Source organism: Diabrotica undecimpunctata, chromosome 6, assembly GCF_040954645.1.
Source record: "Diabrotica undecimpunctata isolate CICGRU chromosome 6, icDiaUnde3, whole genome shotgun sequence".
NCBI lineage: Eukaryota > Metazoa > Arthropoda > Insecta > Coleoptera > Chrysomelidae > Diabrotica > Diabrotica undecimpunctata.
The window spans coordinates 94168408-94191202 of NC_092808.1; the positions used below are offsets into that span (position 1 = coordinate 94168408).

The window sequence follows — 22795 nt, forward strand, 5'->3', positions numbered from 1 at the left end:
GTACCTAAATGCTACGAATATTTTCCATTAATCAAGATTCCCCTATTTTCCCACTCAAGTGACTTAAATATGTCTCCCAGTAGATGTCTAATTTTGGGGATATTATTGTGTCTCTTTATCTTATGCCTCGGTTGATATTTATTAGTCTCTTTTCTATTCCGTTATCCATCAGCACCATGATGTATATTACTATTTTCGTTGGGAATAAGCCACAATATAAGTTTAATTCAATTTCCACTTCGGAAGTTGTTCTCAAAATATGTCAAAAATAAACTTATTTTAAAATTAAATTGTGGCTTATTCCCAACGAAAATAATAATTGGATTAAGATGCCACAAGAAAATAGCTTCATAATGTATATGGTGTTCCTCGCTGTCAAAACCTGTTTCAAAAGTCTATAAAAGAGTCAATGTGGAAGATAGTATTCGTTAATCTTTTCTATTAGATATTTCAGAGTAGATAAGTAGTTGTTGACATATGCTGTTAGCGTCACATATGTGGTTATATTTGTTTTTAATTTCTTGTGTTTGATTGACTAATCATCTAAAAGAATCCATCCATCCCATGACTCTACAGCCCAATTTAAGTCCTGTCCTCCCTCGGCTAATCTCTCCATTCGTTTCAGTCTGTAGCCATTTTCCTCCACGATCGACTGTCAAGTAGATTTCTGGCGTCCATATCCACATCATCCTACCATCGCTTTCTCGATCTTCCAATAGGTTTCTTCCCCTGCAAAAGAAGGAAGGCTTCTATTCCTTGACCTCTTATCTCAAATACGATTTTTTTTTTTCGATGGATCGCTATTCATAATAATGTTATGAATTTATTACAAACATTTAACTTGTTCCAGATTTAATGTTTCGGGTATTTTTAATTCGTTACCCTTTATTGATTTTAGTTTATCGACATCTATAATACTTTACCTAAACCTCTACCTAAATTTACTTCTAGTTTTACTGTACTTAATCCTTAGTTTGGTTTTAACTATTTGATGGTCGCTACCTACAGAAACTAACTTTAATAATACAGTATAACCTCTATTAAGTCGAAATTGAAGGGAGACGCCAAAACATTGCAGTTAGAGTTTTTGACTTATGGAGGATTTCAACTTACGGCGAATTTTGATTTGACATAAAGAGGTTGAAAGTAATTCTTGTTAATTTTGAGTCTAAGAATAAAATAAATACTTAACTTATTATTTCAAAACATCCTTAAAATATAAAAATGTAGTATTAAAAAAAGTTAATAATGTTTTTTTGTTTATCATTTTTAACATTCTCACCGCCAATGATATTTTAAATTTTTTCGTCGTGCTCCAAAACTATATTATTTTGTTAATGTGAAACGCTGTAAGTGTACATTAATGTTACACGTGTGTCAATACAGAGTGCACATTAATGTTACACTTGGCGGCGAGAGTGAAGAGTCTTATCAAGAAGATTTAAAAAACAGTCCCGTTTCGTCAGCATTGAAGGTATTATTAGGTTCGTAACCATCTAACAAATCTTGCAATTTACTTTTCCATTCTATACAGCCGTTACTGACCCTGAAATTATCCACTCCCAATGATTTAGAGTATATTTCGGCATTTTGATGATATTTTGGTTCCAACTGCTCAAACCATGTAATTAAGCACTCCTCCAAGCCCGGAGATTCTGCAATTCATCATCTTTTACAGGACAACTTTTGACCGTTTTGAATTGTTTCATTGATCATTTTGAATACAGAGTACCTACTCATTGGTAGGCCAAATTTTTCAGCAACATATTTCTTCTTTTGATAGCTCTTCACTGCTTCGAGCACTTCTAACTTTTCAGCGACACTCAAAGTTATCAATTTACGTTTCACAGCACTCACGTTTTAACAATTTTATTTGTAAAATGTTGTACAAATTGATGTGTAATGCGGTAGAATCAAACTACTTCTGACAATTTTTCAATCGACAACAAATGACTTGCTTCAAGTTCAAATTAGATCAAAAATAATAAAATTAAATACCTGACACCAAGCAAACAAGCATGTGTTAGCGTGAGTCATAAATCACTCATAAATCATAAAAAAATTATAAAGAATTATAAAAAATTGTAAAGAATTATAAAAAATTATAAAGAATTATAAAATATTATAAAGAATTATAAAAAATAATAAAAAATTATAACAAATTAATTAAAATTATATAAACTTAAATAATTATAAACCATTATATAGATAATATTGAAAATTACATACTAAAATTTTCAAAGAAAAAAAAATGAAGATTTTTTGAATTTTAAAAAACTTAAATGTGTAGTATTATAATAAAAAATAGGTTGATTTTACCGAAAGTACAAGCTGATTATAGCCGCATGTCAAACGTGAAACAAAAAATTTCGGTTTAGTAGTGTTGGCATGTTTTTATAATGTAGATGCTGTATGCTTCAAATATAAAAAGATAAAGCTTTAGAAAAGTACATTTTGTTTATATAATGTTATTAATTCTGCAATTTTTGATTTGCATAAAACAAGAATGAGTAAATATTTGTTTCTTTGGAGATTAATTGCAGTTAATTATTAGAAATTTTTTTTGAGCAATTACCCTTTGATAGATTAGGGGATAGATTGTAACAGATGTTTGCAATTAATCTTGAATGAGACAAATATTTACTCGTTATTGTTTCATATAAATTAAACATTGCAGAATTCGTAATATAGTATAATCAAAATGTACTTTTTAAACGCTTTCTTTGTTTATATTTGAAGCATACAACATATTATTATGCGTTATAAAAACATCCCAACACTGCCAAACCGAAATATTTTATTTCATGGTTGACATTTGCGGCAAACTTTTACTTTCGGTAAACTTAACCAAAAAATATTAATAGTTTAGTAATAAGCAGACATAAAATTTCATTACAATAATATAGCAATAACACGCTATAAGAAGTATTCACTTCTGTCGGCACTCCCCAAGTGCCACGCTATTTTTTTACACAACCTCGTTTATCGGTCGAATATCAGAACTGAAATAAACAGCTAAGTAATAAATCAAACTATTTACCGAAATATGTCTCAAAAGTAGCTACATTTTCATTACAAAGCACGTTCAATGAATCATAATAATTTGATTATATACGATCCACTGAACATAGGAGTGTAATTTACTTTAACTATACGTCCGTGCTTGAATCATATATGATCATTATTTTTTTATTTAGAAAAACGTTGATTTGACTTTAGAATATATTTAGTGATAAAAATCGATATTTACTGCAGGGACGTCATATTTAATATTAAAGTATCATTGGACGTGGTAGACTCTTTGTAAGTATTACTATTTGGACAGTGAGGTTGTCAATAGCGAGTATTTTCTCTTCAAGGGTTTGTGTTTGTTACTGCTTGTAACTTGTAATCATCTTGGAATGTTCTGAATTTAATCTTGAATATATACTTAAGGAATTGAATTCCATTCTTCCTGTGCTGCAATATTTATCTGTCCCAGTGTCATAGGAACAGGATTTCTTTTTCGAGTGCGACGTTTTAAAGTGCCCCACAAATTCAGATTTGATTAAAATCCATACTACTGTGGCCAATATAGTCTTTCGAATTAAACCTTATTAAGGTAAGCATTCGCCATTCTAGCAAAATGAGAACGTTATATCCAATATGGCCAGCAAATGGCAAACATGATCTTTTAAAATGTTTTCAATGTACATGCCAGTTGTCATTCGCTCAATCACCTCCACAAGTTCGGTATGTCCTTCCCAAGCAGTACAGCTCCATAGAATTATGCCGCCGCCATAAAAACAAACTCTCTGAATGAGGTTACAATTAGTATACCGTTTGCCAACTCTTCTGTAGAATAAGTTTCGTCTACCTGGCTTCGATAATTCAATTCTGGTTTCATCTGTGAACAAAACCATTTTTCACTGCTTGATGTGCTCTAGCAAATTCTAATCGACACCTTTTATCCTTTTGAGAGAGGCGTGGAACTGTGGTAGGGCGTCTTGGTTTTGGGTTAACATCTTTTACTCAACTAGCAATCAACCTGTCTCGTTTTTAAGATGTGTAGATGTCAATGAGCGATTTCGTAAGCTCTGAACAATTAAAAAGCGGTCTCTGTGACATTTATACACCGTTTTCTTTCTTGGCCAGACTCCTTCCATCTGTTTCGCAATAACTTTTTAACTCTTAACAAAGCAGATTGGATTATATAAAGACGCCTGCAATATCTGTCTGTATATACCCCTCATTAGATAAAGTTACAATTTGTGCTACTTCAACTTCATTGTAGTGTCCGACTGGTGGCATTATATTGTTTTACAGAGTCAAAAAATGAAAAAAATCCTGTTTCACAATAACTTTTTAACTCTTAACAAAGCAGATTGGGTTATATAAAGACGCCTGCAATATCTTTCTGTATATACCCCTCATTAGATACAGTTACAATTTGTGCTACTTCAACTTCATTGTAGTGTCTGACTGGTGGCATTATATTGTTTTACTGAGTCAAAAAAATGAAAAAAATCCTGTTTCGCAATAACTTTTTAACTCTTAACAAAGCAGATTGGATTATATAAAGACGCCTGCAATATCTTTCTGTATATACCCCTCATTAGATAAAGTTACAATTTGTGCTACTTCAACTTCATTGTAGTGTCCGAGTGGTGGCATTATATTGTTTTACAGAGTCAAAAAAATGTAAACAAAATTCGATTTTTGTATTGTCAGCGCCACTTAAAACTACTGAACCACAACAATTCTTACAATTTTAGGAAAACATCTTTCAATGAAACACTTAAACACAGCTTAAAATAAATGTTATTAAATCGAAATGTCAAAATACTTGCACCGCCTACTAAATAAATGATATTGTGATATATTGTATTAAATGATAGGGTGTCATAACAAATATTCCATATTTTTGTCCATAAGTGTAGTTTGTATTTGAGGTTTCGATTTCCATTTTGTAAATCCACCGAAGTGGAAATCATAACATGAAATAAAAGTATTTTAAATTAAAATTGTGATTTATTCCCATTAATCCAGTAGTTATTGTTTTTGTAGTTTATATATATTTTAAAATTAATACTGTCATTCGTTTAATACTTGATGAGCTTTCATTCTATATATGAGGAATATAGTTAATTTTATCTTATTTTTAGATATTAAATGATGTGACAGTTCTCTGTGAGATGCAGACAGAAAGTAATAAAACAGAAGATACAGAAAAAATGGAAGTTGATGGAGATCTTGAAATCAAAAAAACAGAAGATAATGTAAGTTCCCAACCAACTGAAGAAAGTAAGGTAGAATCGTTAGAAAAATTGGACACGAAATCCAATGTTTGTGAACTAAAAGAGGAAGAACCGGCCGAAAAGAAAATAAAACTTGAAGAAAAACCTACTGATACAGACAGTAATAAAAAAGTGGTTGATAGGGAATCAGAAAATGATGTCATCAATACTAATAAGAAAGAGGTGAAAACTGAAAGCGAAAAAAATGAGAAAGAAAATAAAGAAGTTAAGGGGAAAACGGAGGAAGAAACAGAAAAACAAGATGTAGCAAAAGTAGAAGAAGATACAGATAAAACTACAAAAGTAGAAGAAGATACAGATAAAACTGCAAAAGTAGAAGAAAAAGAGGAAGACAAAGGCGAAATAAAAATTGAAGAAAATAAAGTCGAAGAGAAAATTACAAAAGAAGAAGAAAAAAAGGAAGACCAAGAGGAAATAAAAGTTGAAGAAAAGAAAGTTAAAGATATTGCAATAGAAAAAAGCGAAAAGGAATGTGAAGAATCAAAAGAAGAAAAAGAAATTAAAGAGATAACTACCGAAGATAAAAGCGAAAAGGAAGATGAAAAATCAGAGGACAAAAACAAAAAGGGAGATGAAGAATCATTAGTTAAAGATGCAGAAAACAAAGATGATTTGACAAAAGTTGAACAAAAAGAAGCTGTAAGTGTAGAAGGCAAAGAAGATACAGAAGAGGAAACTCTTGATAAGCAGAAAGCTGATCCAGACACTGAAAATATATCTGAAGATGAGCTTCCTGTTGTTCAGGCCGTAAAAGTACCAGAAGCCGAGGAAGTTTCGGATGAAGAACTACCAGGTAAGGTTTTATTCATAATCTATGCTGTCTTTTCTAATAAAAGCCATTTGAGATTTCTTTATTACTAGGTATTGTTTTATGCCAGCCGAAATATATATCTAAGAAATGAGATTTTAGTATAGTTCGATCTGTCATCTTAAAACGTTTACCTCGTCGTTTGTTTTTAATTCTTGAGAACGCAAAGAAATCACACAGTGCCAAGTTAGGACTGCATGCAGGATAGCTCATCGAATGGATGTTTTTCACATTTGAATATTCGAATGTTGTTCGAGCCTTGCGAGAGCTGGTATTGTCCTGATGCAAGTGGATGCGACGATTCCGGTTGTTTTTTTTGGATTTCTTTTTTCCTAAAAAAAAAAAAACAAAAGTATTCAATTAAAAGAGATATAAACAATTAAAAAATCAATAAATGTATACGTAAGGTTAGATAATGAAATATTACTCACAGACCATTCCAAATTCGTCACTTGTTTTTGTCGAGATAACCTATTCACAAATTCCACTGGGCATCGACATCGATAAATATCGTGTTTTAACAATGGCTTCTGACCGGTAACGGGAAAAACTATCCTTGAATCACTAAATTCTAAACGCTCTGCTACCATTTTATGTTGTTTAAAGTTATCAACTTTTTAGAACACAGTGATTGTAAAATAAACTTTATTTCTAACTCATATTATACATAAAACAAATATTGAAATCCAAATTAATGAAAGGCGTTGTGTATTGTCTCATTGAAAAAATGCCAGCCCCATGCCAGTGTATTGTCATCTTGCTGGCAGGTGCGCCGCTCCAAAAGGGTTTGTTTCTTAGTCCGTGGATTCCAAACACCGTCTGTCCTTACAAAGGGTGTACTGCAATCGATTGGCTTATTGTACTTCCATTAGCTATTAAACAAGTCCAGAATATCTTTTACTTGTCCCTGGTATCTTATTAAGATATGACTATAATAAGAAACCTTATTATAGTCATTAAGACCTATTAGGGACAGAGATATCGTTATAGATTGCTAGTTCCCTTTATTTGTAGACTCGGAAGATTTACTCATTTCTGAGTCCTCTTCTGGATCCCGTCCATTTTATTCCCACATGTTAGGATCATATTTGTAGAACGAAACTTTTATAAAAAAATATGTTGTGAGAGTATCTGAAAAAGTTTTACCTTCCTTATTTAATTTTTTATTAATATGTATTAAGTATATATATTAACTTCACAAAAAATAGTACACCGAAGAGTGTATGCTCATTTGAAATAAATATAATATGGACTCCTTTGTATAGTAGATTAATTATTATTGTCCATTTTTAGGGCCAAAAAGAGCTGAGCTTCCTGCAGATACCGAAGTTGTCTCCGAAGATGAACTCCCCACCGTTAAAAATGATACCAAAAAAGAAAGTAACAAGAGAAAGCTTAATGCCACTGATTACGATCCTGGATCCCCAACATCCGAAAATGAGGCACCTTCTAAAAAACCATCCCTTGATAGTTCAGTTGAAAAGGACAAAGAAGAAAAACCTAAACCGAAGAAATTACCAGAACTTGATAAATACTGGAAGGCAGTTAATGACGATCCTACTGATTTTACTGGATGGACATATTTATTACAATACGTTGATCAAGAAGTAAGTTTCTTATTTACGTTTTTATATTTTTGAAAAAACTGTCCTTTATATATATATATATATATATATATATATATATATATATATATATATATATATATATATAGTAAACTCTTAAATATTGGGGAAATCTGCAAGAAATACTCTAATGTGTATCAATTGTTTCGCCGAACGTTTTCGCCAAAGAGAATTAATTTGGCTTCTTCAGGGCTGAAAGAGAATAAATTATAATTAGCTACCATATATTATCTATTAAAACATTATTGATCTTACCGTAACTTAGAATTGTAGAGTTAGAATATTAAAAAACTTTGCTAGTAACATAGTGGTGTTTTTTGTTACTATGTGCAAAAAAAGTTTTTTATAAGAATTGAAATGTATGGTAGCTTCGAACTTGACACGTAAAGGCTTACCCAAGGTTAATCGAAAAACCCAATGCAACTACATTTAAAAGGAGGTAATTCTTTGAAATGTCGGCAATAACTAAATTTTGATTTTAAATAGTTAAAAGTGAGGTTCTGTTTAAGCCAGAACGCAAGCGCTGACAACTTCATTATACTTGGTATGAATCTTTATGTCGTTAAGGTTCATTGGTAAAAAACGAATAAATTTAAATCCCAGTAAAGGGAAATATTATTTTGATTTTCTTTATTTAATTATATTATTGTTCATGTATTATTGAATCTTATTGAGACGTATCTAAGAAAAGCAAGGGAATGTTATATATTTTTTGTTAATGAAAATTAATTATAAAGGTATGTTAGTTGTTAATGGATATATCAGTCAAATTAGTAATCTGTGATATAGTATTGTTCTTGGTATCTGATTTAAGTAACAGGTGGTATATATCGCTTAGATTCTTGATGTCACTCTTAACATTAATGGAGAAATCGTTAAGAAAAATATAGGACATTTCAATGAACTCTCTTTTAGATTTATTGTTCTCACGGTGGAGAATTGTGGTGTTGGTATAGTCCATGAGATGACCAGTGGAATGGACATGTTTGGCTAATGCACAACGGTCAGGGTGAAGTCGAGAATCACTTTTGTGTAATGTAATACGTGATTTCAATAATTGAGATGTTTGACCGATGTAGGAATTGTTGCAAGAGAGACATGGAATGTTGTAGACGATATTACTAAGCCTATCTATGGGAGTCTTATCTTTTATCTTAGAATAAAGATTATTAATTGTTAGGGCTGATCTACAAGCTACATTAAGTTTAATGTTGTTATTATTATTGCCAAAGCTATTTTCAACACTTTTCAGAATCCTTGTTAACCCCGGAGTGATATCTTTGAAATATGGTAATGAAAAATATTTGTTTATAGGAGTATCAGAGACTGGGTTCCCACTTAAGACATCAGGATCAGCATTGTTAGTCGCGAAGGAAGGTGAAATATCTTCGTCATGGATAGTATTAAACAAAATCTTATTAACTAATGGTGTTGGATAAGCGTTTGAAATAAAAAGTTTCTGTAGGATTTGTAGGTTTTTTGTATGAAATGAAGGATCTGATAGTTTTGTTACTCTATTTTTCATCTGTTTGATTAAGTTGACTTTGGTAGAATTATTATGGTATGAGTTGTAGTTAAGGTATCTACCAGAATGGGTCGGTTTTTGATACCAATCTATTTTGATGTTGTTGGTTTCCCTGATCATCCTTATGTCGAGAAAGGGGACGGACCAATTACCATCTTCCCTCTCTATAGTGAACTGGATGTAGGGGTCATAACCATTAAAAGTGTCTAATAGTTCATCTACCTTGTCATTGGGTATAGCCAAAATGATATCATCAACATATTTTTTAATAAATGGAATATTAAAGGATAGTAAAGGAATGACTGAGTCTAATACATAATCCATAACGTAAGTTGCAATGATAGGAGAAATCTTAGCTCCCATAGGGGTACCGAAAGTTTGTTGATAGAATTTATCATTAAATGAGAAGTAAGTGTTATTAAAGAGAAATTCGACGATGCTGATGAATCTGTCGTAAGACATGGAACAACAACCTCTAATACGGTCCCAGTTGATCTCTATTGATGTCAAACATATTCCTAGATGAACATTGCTGAATAAGGATACAACGTCAAGGCTAACGAGGACATAATTTGATGGAAGTATGTAGCCATTATATTTATTTACCATCTCAAAAGAATCTTTAATGTAATATTGACTTTCATAATTATATGCATTAGTAAGTATGTCTGTAACAAAAGCTGAGATATTTTCAGTGGGTGTTCCAATGGAAGCTACTATGGGACGAATATAATTAAATAAAGAAAATCAAAATAATATTTCCCTTTACTGGGATTTAAATTTATTCGTTTTTTACCAATGAACCTTAACGACATAAAGATTCATACCAAGTATAATGAAGTTGTCAGCGCTTGCGTTCTGGCTTAAACAGAACCTCACTTTTAACTATTTAAAATCAAAATTTAGTTATTGCCGACATTTCAAAGAATTACCTCCTTTTAAATGTAGTTGCATTGGGTTTTTCGATTAACCTTGGGTAAGCCTTTACGTGTCAAGTTCGAAGCTACCATACATTTCAATTCTTATAAAAAACTTTTTTTGCACATAGTAACAAAAAACACCACTATGTTACTAGCAAAGTTTTTTAATATTCTAACTCTACAATTCTAAGTTACGGTAAGATCAATAATGTTTTAATAGATAATATATGGTAGCTAATTATAATTTATTCTCTTTCAGCCCTGAAGAAGCCAAATTAATTCTCTTTGGCGAAAACGTTCGGCGAAACAATTGATACACATTAGAGTATTTCTTGCAGATTTCCCCAATATTTAAGAGTTTACTATTTAACTAATCTGCAAAGATTAAATTTCTTTTCTATATATATATATATATATATATATATATATATATATATATATATATATATATATATATATATATATATATATATATATATATATTCTATATCATAAAAAACGGGCCACAGGGAAAAATCAACTTACGGTTTTTAAAACAACAATGAACTGTAAACACGACTTTTTAGCAGGCTCCATATATGCTCAATAGGATTTAAATCGGGGATTTGAGCAAGTTGATCTATTTTTGGAATACCAACCTCTTCAAGGTTCTCCGCTATTATCCTTGCCGTGTGTGGTCTCGCATTATCCTGCATTAGCAGGAATTCATTGCTAATAAATCTTGTATATGGCATAAGATTTCCGTTAACTAGCTTACTACTGTTAACGCACCTCTGTCGATCACCACGAGATCCGTAGGCGCATCAAAAGAAATCTCTGTCCAAAACATTACTGAACCACCACCACCAAAAGAAACTCGTGGTACCTGAGTGCAACTAGCGAAATGTTCTCCAGCCCTTCTGGAAGCCTACACCATACTGCGTCCGTCTTTACCATAAATGGAGATTCTACACTCATCCGTATATAATACTTTTTTCCAATCATCTGCTGTCCAATTGATGTGCTCACAGGCAAACTCGAGTCTTCGTCTTTTGTGATCTGGGGAAAATAAGGCTCAGTTGTTGGACTGCAAGCTGTCAAACCTTGTTCCCTTAATCTTCGCCAAACAGTAGAAAGACTGATTGCTGGTCCTTGAGCTTGGATGCTTGGATTCCGTAATGCAGCAAGAATGACAAAGCTATATTTCCTAGCGGTTGTTTTCCTCTTTGGACCCGTGCCAGGTCGTCATTGGTGAGATCCTGTCATAATAAATCATTACTGGGTCCTTTGTACAGTCGAATGACTAACATTTTCTTGCAACTTGTCTTGGACTTAATCCACTTTCCAGTAACGTGACAATTTCAACCGATTTTTGAAAATTCTCCATCATTATTGAGTCAAGACTACTTCACACTAAGTCGGCTATTCTTTGAATATCCTCAATCCAGTTACAGGGTTGGTTTGCTTTCGCAACAATCCATTTAACTTTAATAACCTAAGACACATTAAAAATGAAATAATATTAATTAACTATACAAAAAAAATAAATGCTGAATTTTGTAGCAATAAATAATAATTTTGATTTCGAATAATATACAGGGTGTTTTAGTGCGACGTGAGTTTTAGTGAGTTTTAATTCCATTATTGGTACAAGATATCCAAATAACTTATTTAGAAAAAATGTAGGCAATGATATTTTCCTTACTTGGAAAATATGTGGAATTCTACAGGGTGATTAATAACATCTTAAAGCTTTGCATTACTTAAACAAATATTTATTTTATATAATAAGGTAAACAATATATTGTAGTGTTTAAATTAAGTTTAATTGAAATCAATAACTAAAATTTTGTATACAGGGTGAACTCCAAAACGAAAGTACGATTTTCCCAATTTTTAAATGGATCACCCTGTATTTTATTTTTAGAAATATTGTATTTTATATATTCTTTCATTTTTGTATAGCATTCTCTATACCTAAACTCATAACTTTCCGAGATATTTTTAGTTTTCTTTAAATTTCGGGAATACATTCAATTTTTGTAAGTACAAATAAGTATTGAGTATTGAGTGATAATATAACAAAATTAATTTTATTCCATAAGTAACTAACAAAAAATATAAACCGTAATAATATGTAATGAATGTAACGATTAATGTGATATTAAGGAAATCAGTCAAAAGTAAATGTTCACCTTCAACATCTATACAAGTTTGTAACTGATATCCAAATGACCGAGCCACATTTCTTAACATTTATAAGTTAATTTTATTAAAAGCTTCTCTTATTCCATTTTTCATCATCTTGTGTTGTTGGAGGCTTCTGGTATACAAGGTCTTTTATATAGCCCCACATGAAAAAATCAATTTTGGATAATTCCGGTGATCGCTGTGGCCAAACAGTTGGCCCTCCTCTGTCTATCTACCTCTGAGGAAAGTTATTATTTAGATGATTGTGAATAGGAGCAGTGTGGTGAACTGGAGCACCGTCGTGTAAAAGCCACATTCGTTCTCGAATATTAAGCGGTACATTTTGCAGCTGTATTGGCAAATGATTATTTAGAAAATCCAAATCTATGTCACCATTCACACGACCGTCAAAAAATGTGAGCCAATCACATAATCGCCAACAATACCATCCGAAAAATTTGTAGACCACCTAGATTGACTTTGAGAGTTAACAAAATAGGGATTGCTTGATGCATAGTAATGAAAATTATGCCGATTCACCGTTCCATTTTTGTGAAATGTAACCTTATCTCCAAAAAGCATAATCGAAAAAGAAGTCGGTCTCTTTGCACTTACTCGACTGTCAATTCTTGATGTAACTGTATTCGGTAAGGATGCAGTTTATGTTTACAAAGGATTTTTGCCGCCGAAGTTTGATTAATGTCATGTTGACTGAAAATTTCACGAGTGCTGATGTGGGGATCTTCAGTAGTAGCTATCAATACATCATATTCCTTTTCTTCACTTAGAACAATTTTGGTTCTCTCATTTTTTCATATATATAACTGACCCACTTTGAATAAAACAATCCATTAATTTTTCAAAAGCTCTTGCGTTTGGCTTCCTCCGTTCAGGATATCGCTCGTAATATATTATGGATGCAAGTAAGCAATTTCTCGAACTTTCTCCTAATATCCAGATCATATCTGGTAACTCATCTACAGAAAAATTCATTTTTAACAATAAAGACAAGCCACAGAGACTGATTAAAAAGGTAATAATATAAAAACTGACATTTTCAAAGCCTACCGTTTACGGTTTATTAATATGAAACATGTCATTTTTTCAAAGCCTACTATTTTATCTCTAACTGACACAAATGGCTTAGAGTACTTTTGATATAACAGTATAAAAATTGTTACATCAATTGTATATTGTTTTGCTTTCTGTTTTGTGTGAGTTATTTATAGAATAAAAATAATCTTGTTATATTATTATACAAAACATTATCTTGTAGGAATTTTAGGAATCTTGTATTTATTTAAAGAAATATGATATTTCCATAATATCACATTTATTGATGCATTCATTGCATATTGTTATGGTTTATATTTTTTGTTAGTTACTTATTTAATAAAAATTTTGTTATATTATCATTCAATACTCGATACTTATTTCTACTTACAAAAATTGAATGTATTTCCGAAATGTGAAGAAAACTAAAAATATATCAGAAAGTTATGAGTTTAGGTATAGGGAATGCTATATAAAAATGAAAGAGTATCATAAATACAATATTTCTAAAAAATAAAATATAAGGTAGATCCATTTAAAAAAATTGAGAAAATCATAATTTTGTTTTGTAGTTCACCCTGTATACAAACTATTGTCAATGATTTCAATTGAACTTAATTTAAAAACTACAATTTATTGTTTACCTTTTTATATAAAATAAATAATTGTTTATGCATTTCTTCTTTTTATAGAATTTTTCATATAAAAATACAATTGTAGTCAATTGGATTTTTAAAATAAAGGAAATAATCACACTTTCAAAATTGATTTTAAAAGTTTGAGAAATATTATTAACAGTAGATACACTTAGTTTTAAGACTACTGCAACACACTAAAATACAGTAGAAAACATTTTAATACAAAATTATATATTCTAAAATTTTAAACATACCTCTTTTAGAGCATTAATAACGTAAAAACGTATCGCCATTATTTCTTGTTCAAAATCAAATTTTCCATGGAGAATATCATTGCCTAAATTTTTTTCTAAATAAATTCTTTGAATGTTCTATACCATAATGGCGCTATATAGCCTGTGTCTTTCTATACCATGCTCTCAGGTTAGCAAGCCAGGATATTCTTTTTCGTCCTGGGGCCTGTTTTCCTTCAATTTTACCTTTCAAAAAGCTTTGGAGTAGCTCATATCTGCCTTGATTTCTCATAATATGTCCCAAGTACTGTAGCCTACGGTCCTTCACGATGTTGACCAAATCCGCGTTGTGTTACCCTGTATATATATTCTGCGAAACAAAGGAAAACAGTTTCTTTTATATGCAAATGTGTAAATCGCATTTATCACAAAATAGGTGAGTCTTTTATTGCAGTTTAAATGTTTGCACCTTTTCCCTTCATTTTTTTATACTACCGATGGTGATGACATACTGGTATGGTATGGTTTGGTGGGTCTACCTTTTTAATTCATGAAGTCTTTTTACCTGCTTTGATTGAATAGCAAGTCTCATTTTGAAATGTTAATTGGTGTCTCTTTGTAATTTCTAATTTGTCACTTTCATGTCTATACTTATACCAGATATTTACTATAGTCAAGTCAACGGCATGAAAAATTATCCTAAGGGTTCATTTTTTGAATAAATATTAGCTGATTATTTGATCTAATCCATTAACACCACCCATTGGATGGTTATAGTTTTACCACCTTAGGTCTTTTCCAATTTATATACTTCTTTTCCTTTTTGTTCCTTCTTTTAACTATATTTCCAATTTCTATAAAATTTATGGCTTAAGTGAAATTTATGGCTGAAACTTTGATTATCCAGCAGTTTGACCAAAAATACTTCACCATCTTTATTTCATACTTTTTTCTACATTTTTTCTATATATCTGTATCAGTCTTCACAGAAGGATTGTTGAATCTCTTCAGTCGAATACCCTTAGCCCTTACCAAAAAATCTGCTAAAAAATTAGAAACAACGCAAAGAGCAATGGAACGAATCATGCTTGGAATATCACTAAGAGACAAGATTAGAAACACCGAGATAAGACGTAGGACGAAGATTAGGGATATTGTGGAAGAAATTGCAAAAATGAAATGGCGCTGGGCAGGTCACGTAGCCCGATATAATGACAACAGGTGGACACGGAGAATTCTAGAATGGAGACCAAGGACGACAACAAGAAGCACGGGAAGACCTCAAAAAAGATGGGTAGATGACATAAGAACAGTGGCAGGCAAACAGTGGATTAGATGGGCGCAAGATAGAGAAAGATGGAAGCAATTGGGAGAGACCTACATTCAGGAGTGGGTGGAAAATGGTTGACAAAGAAGATTCAGTCGAATTGTTCCGTTTGCTATTTTCTTAATAGTAGTTATATACAAATTGTGTCCTTCGTTAAGTATTCTTTTTGAAAGATGAAATACTGTTGCAGTATTACTATGTTTTGGTTAATTACTGCATATATTTTCTTTTCATTAAGCACCTGCTCCAATCTGCTTTTTAAATAAAAATATGTATAAAATATAAATATAAATTTATTTAGAAAATATTTCTATGTATTTATGTCATCTCATTTGTGATTAATACATCCAGAAAAGGTAGTGAGTTGTTGTTTTCTTTTTTCTTGGTGAATTTGATTGATTCTTCTTTAGTGTTAAAGCCCATACATAAACACACACAAAATCATAATTTGACAGATTTTTTCAACTCAAAACATGGCTATTTGCCTACAAAATCGAGACCAAGTAAGGTACCTATCAAATTAGTAAAACAAAGCGAAATATAAATACAATATTATTTAACATACCACAAAACAGCAGTTTCAGAACCTCTACAAATAAATGTATAACTTGCGCGGCAAGCTTTTATTTTAAGTCGCATTAAAACATGTAGAAGGCTTATTACTATAGACGGAGTATCCTACAGCGTCTATGAATATATAAGAACAATGAATAACTATGCTTTAAAACGATTTTTATCAATTATAATGAAAATTAATAAAGACATATTCGCATCTACTTGTTCCTTTGCTTAACATACTCAATTCACTATTTTAGAATGACATGGAAGCTGCCAGAGAGGCTTATGACGCTTTCCTATCTCATTATCCGTATTGCTACGGTTATTGGCGAAAATACGCTGATTACGAAAAAAGAAAGGGAAATAAAAAGAAATGCGAAGAGGTAAGTAGATACTCTTGAAATATAAAATTTTCGTGGAATGCTTTACTTACATATAATTATTTTGCAATTTCTACAGCTCGGCGTCGTAGCAGCTGCTGAAAAAATATATAATAGTAGTGAATATATTTATTGTTATTGTAATATTATTATTTGTACAAAATATTTAAGTTGATATTAATGTTTTTACACCCTATCATTATTATCTTCATTTATGTTAAAATTATGACATAAAATTGAGTACCTGTCGTTTACTGCGATTTGACTAATCGTCCAAAGATTCCTGGCATAGCTCGAGCTGGTAAGGGCGTCCACACCGATTGATGGAAGGGTTATTATCCCAGAATTTAAAATGTAAGAAAACATAATCGTCATAAAATAATAGGTTTTATTAAGTACAATATTTTTCTTTGAGATACATTACTTACCACAATCTCTTTCAGCGTATGTGTATCAGCTGATGTGTATTAAATTTACTGTTGGTCAAATAATTCTGAAATTAAAAGAAAAGTAAGTTTATGTAATACTTTAATACACATCACCTGTAGTTTTAGCTACTCATCTTTTAATTCTTGATTTTTAAAAGGTTTTTGAACGAGGTTTAAAGGCGATACCATTATCTGTTGACTTGTGGATTCATTATTTGACGTACGTTAAAGTAACCCGAACCGATGATGAAGAATTCATCAGATCTCAATTTGAAAGGGCGGTAGCAGCATGTGGCTTGGAATTCAGATCTGATAGATTGTGGGATTCATATATCAAATGGGAAATTGAAGCAAAAAGATTGCAAAAAGTGACGGCGATATATGACAGATTGTTGGGTACCCCAACCCAAGGATATACAACACATTTTGAAAAGTAAGTGTAAACATTTAAGTACTATTATTTCGATAGCAATTGTTTTATATCAAAAATCTTGTGTAGAACTCTTCCTATTTCTTTTTAAGTATTCTTCAACGATGTAATATATTCAGGATGTGGAACCTTTGAATAAATACTTGCGTCCAAAGTAGCTAGTAACAATGACCAACTCTTATTTCCGGAATATCAGAGGTATACAAAAAAATTTTTTTGTTACATGTATATGTACAATAATTATTTATTTTCTTTGTTATTTATATTTGAATAAAAGATATAATGACGTATAACATTGTAACATTAAAAAATTATTATTTTTAAAATATCTAAACATGTATATTTACAGAGTTGCACATCTCATGCTACTGATGTGACTTTTAGGTTAGAAAATATTACGGCAACAAAAGTATTATAAAAGTATAATTCTTATCTTCGTACATATTAGTAATACTTACGAATGAAACGTAATTTTATCTTTTGTTGTCTGCTGTGTTTTCGCTTTATTACATGCAGTATAACCAACCATTTTAAATGTTTTTTGTATTGAACTCGTATTCAATACTTCCAACAACAATGGACTGCAAAGTATTAAAAAGTTAGCGAATTTGTTGATTTATCAAAAAGAATACATTAAATTATTGACTTAACACATAATGTTATGTGTTTAACATTTAAATATCGATGATAACTATATTTACGTTAATCAGCTGTCAAATTCACGTCGGACATTGTAGCTAGTAATATGACGTACTTTCCCTCGTTTATCAGCTACATCTAAATTTATTCATAGGTTCCATCCTGACTATGTTACATCGTTGGTATTCTTACATCTAACACTATCTTGCCCGCTCTTATTTATAATAGTTCCCAGGAAATAATTTTTGAACAACTCAGCGATACGTCGATTGTTGATTAAATGGGGACACATTTTTCCAGTATTTTTGATTATTTTACTTTGACTCTTAAGCTAGGGTAAGAATCATCTTAATATTTTTTAATTGCATTGGGGTCAAATAAGATATCATTTGTGATATCTTATATGGATGATGTGGGTGAGGACGTCAGATATCTCCTTGGCAGTCGATCGTGAAGGAAAATAGCTACAGACCGTAACGAATGGAAAGGTCTGATGAGGGAGGTTTGAATTGGCCTATAGAGCCATAAGATGGATAGAATATATCCTTTTAATGCCTTCGCATTTCCTTAGACATTAGTATTTACATTTTTAAATCCGATTTAATATTTTTTTTAATTTATTAAAAGAAAAACCATTTTAAAATCAATATTTTTAGCTGATTACCTATTTCTTAGTTGACCAAATCTTGAAACTGTTGACGTTCGGCGTTCATATAATGATAAAGACTTTGTTCGAAACGTTCTCTCATATGTCGAAGCATTTACAGAGTGATTCGTAGGCATTCGTTGATGTAAATGTTCCAAATATGCGGGTGGTGTTCTATAGATTTTAGTTTTTAGATGTCCCCACAAAAACAAATTTGGTGACCGAGGAGTCCATTCGATGCTGCTTCTTCTGCAATCCAATGCCGTGTAAAATATTGGTCTATTATATTATTGTTGATCATTTTTAATAATAATCAAGACAGGATTAATCATGATTAATCTTCCAGCAAACACATTTTTTCACAAAACTGTAAACCGTGCTCCTAATCCTCATTAAGTTCATGCACTAAGTGTATTTTATATGGATGTAATTTGTTCTTCAAAATGACTTGGACACTAATTCGGTTGATTCCAGATTCAGCTGCTAGTTGCCTCGTATTTAACATGGGATCTAGGCGAACATGTAAACTGCAACTTACTTCAATAGGCCTTTAAGTTTCCCGTTTTTTATTCCTATGAACATTCTCAGTTTCCTGGAATTTTTTTACAAACTCCAAAACATATTTCCCACTGAAACTTTTATCGTGATGTCGTTCATTTAATTGCTGAGCTGTTATATTGACACATTTATAGCTCATAAAATACAACGAAATGATAACTACCCTTTGAAATAAACTACCCATTTTACATAATTCTTAATAATAATTAATAAAGACTACAAAGTAATGGTTACTAAAGAACATCCCAGAGGTACTTTTCAGTGCGTCATTAACTATGACGTCATAGAATGAATTAGGTATGTCGAGAATTATTTCATATAATTATTGAAGAATCTGACAGATGCCAGGATCGTACTTAGCCACAGGTGAAAAGCTTGTGGAATTACTAGTATTTTTATTGCAAGGTCATCTGAGTAAATTTGATTATTACAAAATATGTTAAGATATATTTTTTGTGTAATGGGGGTAATCCCGTATATTAATAAAAATAAAAAGTAAACAATATTGTTTATTAAATTTATAAATATGGAAACATTTAAAATTGACGACAAAATGATTCAATTATTGAATTTTTGTATCTTCTTCTTCTTAAGGGGCTGTCTGCGCGTCGAAAGTTGACACTCATCACAGCGATATTTAATTTTAAGACCGCGGCTCTAAATAAGTCGTTATTACATGAGTTACGTCGCCTTCCCATGGATCTTTTTCTCCTGATTTTCCTTGCATAATGACCTGGATTATTAGATATTTATCTCCTCTTATCACATGACCCATATATCCCACTTTTCTCCTCTTAATTGTTAGTACTTATCTTTCCTTATGCATACATCACATTACCTCAACGTTGGTTATTCCATCTACCCATGAGATCTCTAGTACTCTTCGGTAAATCCGCATCTCGAATGCCTTCAGTCTCCTCACGTCAATTTTCTTCAGTGTCCACGCTTCTATCCCGTATTATAATACGGATAGCACATAGCACCTCAGTAATCGTATTTTTAACTTACGGTTTAAGTTTCTACAGCAGAGAAGCCTCCGTATTCTTGTAAATGCGCTTCTGGCCTGTTCGATTCTGATTCGTATTTCTTGGGAGCTGTCATTGTTTTCATTAATAGTTGTATATAGGTATTTGAATTCTCTTACTATTTCAATAGGCTGATTCTGTACATATATCTCACGAATGTCCTGAGTTGTCTTGGTTATTATCATATATTTCTTGCTCTGTTGAGTGACGGTCCATATTCTTCTTCGCTTACTGCGGTCACCTAATTAAGAAGTATCTGTAGGTCTTCATGTAATTCGGCTAAATGAACTGCATCATCAGCGTATCTCAGGTTATTTATGATCATGTCATTAATTCTAATGCCTATATTTCGTTAATCCATTGCCTTACTTAATATGTCTTCCAAGTACATATTAAATAATATTGGTGAATGTATACACCCTTGTCGAAAAACTCTTTGTACTTCTATTTCTTCTGATGTTATGTCTTCTATTCTCACTACTGCTTTTTGGCTATAGTATAAGTTACACAAAAAAGACTGTTTTCAAAAATTTATTAGGTAACTTATAAATTAATTACATAAATAAAATATAATTCTAATCATAAAAACTATTTATTCACTAATGCGTAATAATAGTTTATTAAAAACACTGAAAAGTAGAATTTGAATATCAGTGTAATAAAAAATTATAGAAAAATACTGCCAGTGGAGAGTTTCCTTAAAGATATATCCTTAGACGAATTCATGGTGAAATATTTCGGCCATAACCTAGCAAAACATTAATTAAAGAAGAAATTTCTAACGCATCAGCAACACGCTGAAATAAACAGTATTAAAACAATTTTATTTTCAGGGTAATAACATACTTAATTAATATTTAAATACTTCACGAATAGCAGAAATTGGTAATAATGTTTGTCCAGCTTTCTTTTCCAATTGAAAATATCTAAGTAATTTTAATATTAGTACTTGTTCTTTTTCCGTATATCTTGTCATCTTGGCCCTACACAAATACAAATAAACACCCAATACTATGTACAAATACTGACCTGAACGACAGCCGTCACTTGCTGTTCAACACTTCGAAAGAATGGCCAGCATGGACGAAGTTTTACGTCAACTGTCAGTAATAGGCGTATTTGATTGGCTAGAGAAAGCGCGCATCTAAATATCAACGAATCAAACGTAGGTGAGGAAAGAACCGCTTATGTATGTAAGCTTATTCTAACGCTGCAATATAGTTCTGTTTAGTCACGGAACTACCGCTTTTTCCGTCACACCCAACTTAATGCATTAGAAAGAAATCGAAAAACTGTGACGCACTGAAAAGTACCTCTGGGATGTTCTATACTGATATTCGCAAGATAATCCTTAAATTTCACGTTCTTTATGTGTTACTATCATATCATTTATTTAGTGTTACAAATGTGACAAAAAACAAAGATCAGAAGAAAAAAACACAACTTTTTCAAATAATTGTATTTTAAAAACTGAAAATCTATCATATTTAACATTTATACATAGAAAAGTTTATCATTTGATTAAATTATAAAAAAATTTCAGTAAAAAATGTTGAAAATTGTCGATTTTTCCTGTTTTCCTCGTCCAGGCTGTTTTTGCGGTAGGCAGAATATTTAGGTGCAGGTTCATTTGTATTCTAAAATTTTTTTGTACATAGTTTGTTTATGCCGTTGGCTCGTGATTGAACGAAGGAATTAAAAAATATGTGGTACAGTAAATTTACGCGAAGATTCGTACTATGTTTTCTGTATTTTTAAAATTTAAATAGTTTTTTTTTTAAATTGAATGGAATAATTTTATGTTTTATATTTTAAACAAATTATATTATATTAAAATAATTCAATAAATTATTGTTTGCTCCTAACGCCACCTATTGACGTATTCACAAAGCATACGTTGTTTACTTCTGACAGACCTGTCAAATTCAGAGGAAATATTTAATTAATAATAAAATATAAACTAAATAAAATGTTTAAAAATATTTGTTTTTATATGAAATTATTTTAAAACGAGAAGTGTTATAAAAATTGAAACAGATGATTAACCCTTTTTTTACCAGACCTGATCAGCGACGCTGTACCACTGTTCCCAGGGTTTTTGAAGTGTCAGCAGTACCAGCGACATTAAATTTCTTTTCTATATATATACATATATAGAAAAGAAATTTAATCTTTGCAGATAAGTTAAATAGTAAACTCTTAAATATTGGGGAAATATAATATATAAGATATATATATATATATATATATATATATATATATATATATATATATATATATGGTTGCAAAGAAAAACTCAGAAAATTATTTTTAATGTTCAAAAAAATATAAAACGAAAGTATTTTTAATAACTAACTATAAACTAAATATGAAATAAATACGACAGTAGTCATTAGAATTGTTCCTGGGTATGTTAAATGCCAAAGCAAGGATGTGCGCAGAGACCCACGTCACATTCCCCACACATGTACCTTGATTCGCGCCGTTTCTTTGATTGAGTCTTTGTTGTTGACCAAACAGGGCATCTACGAACTTT

General features: G+C 31.2%; 1 protein-coding gene across 2 annotated transcripts in view; it reads left to right on the forward strand.

The window, feature by feature from the left end:
* LOC140443571 (pre-mRNA-processing factor 39-like) overlaps positions 1 to 22795 on the forward strand; it is a 58817-nt gene that overhangs the window by 15596 nt on the left and 20426 nt on the right. For both annotated transcript variants that reach the window (XM_072534904.1, XM_072534905.1), the window contains 4 exons: positions 5145 to 6090; positions 7399 to 7712; positions 16411 to 16536; positions 17120 to 17394. In XM_072534904.1, coding sequence (XP_072391005.1) covers positions 5145 to 6090; positions 7399 to 7712; positions 16411 to 16536; positions 17120 to 17394 — 1661 coding nt within the window. The remainder of the gene's footprint in view (positions 1 to 5144; positions 6091 to 7398; positions 7713 to 16410; positions 16537 to 17119; positions 17395 to 22795) is intronic.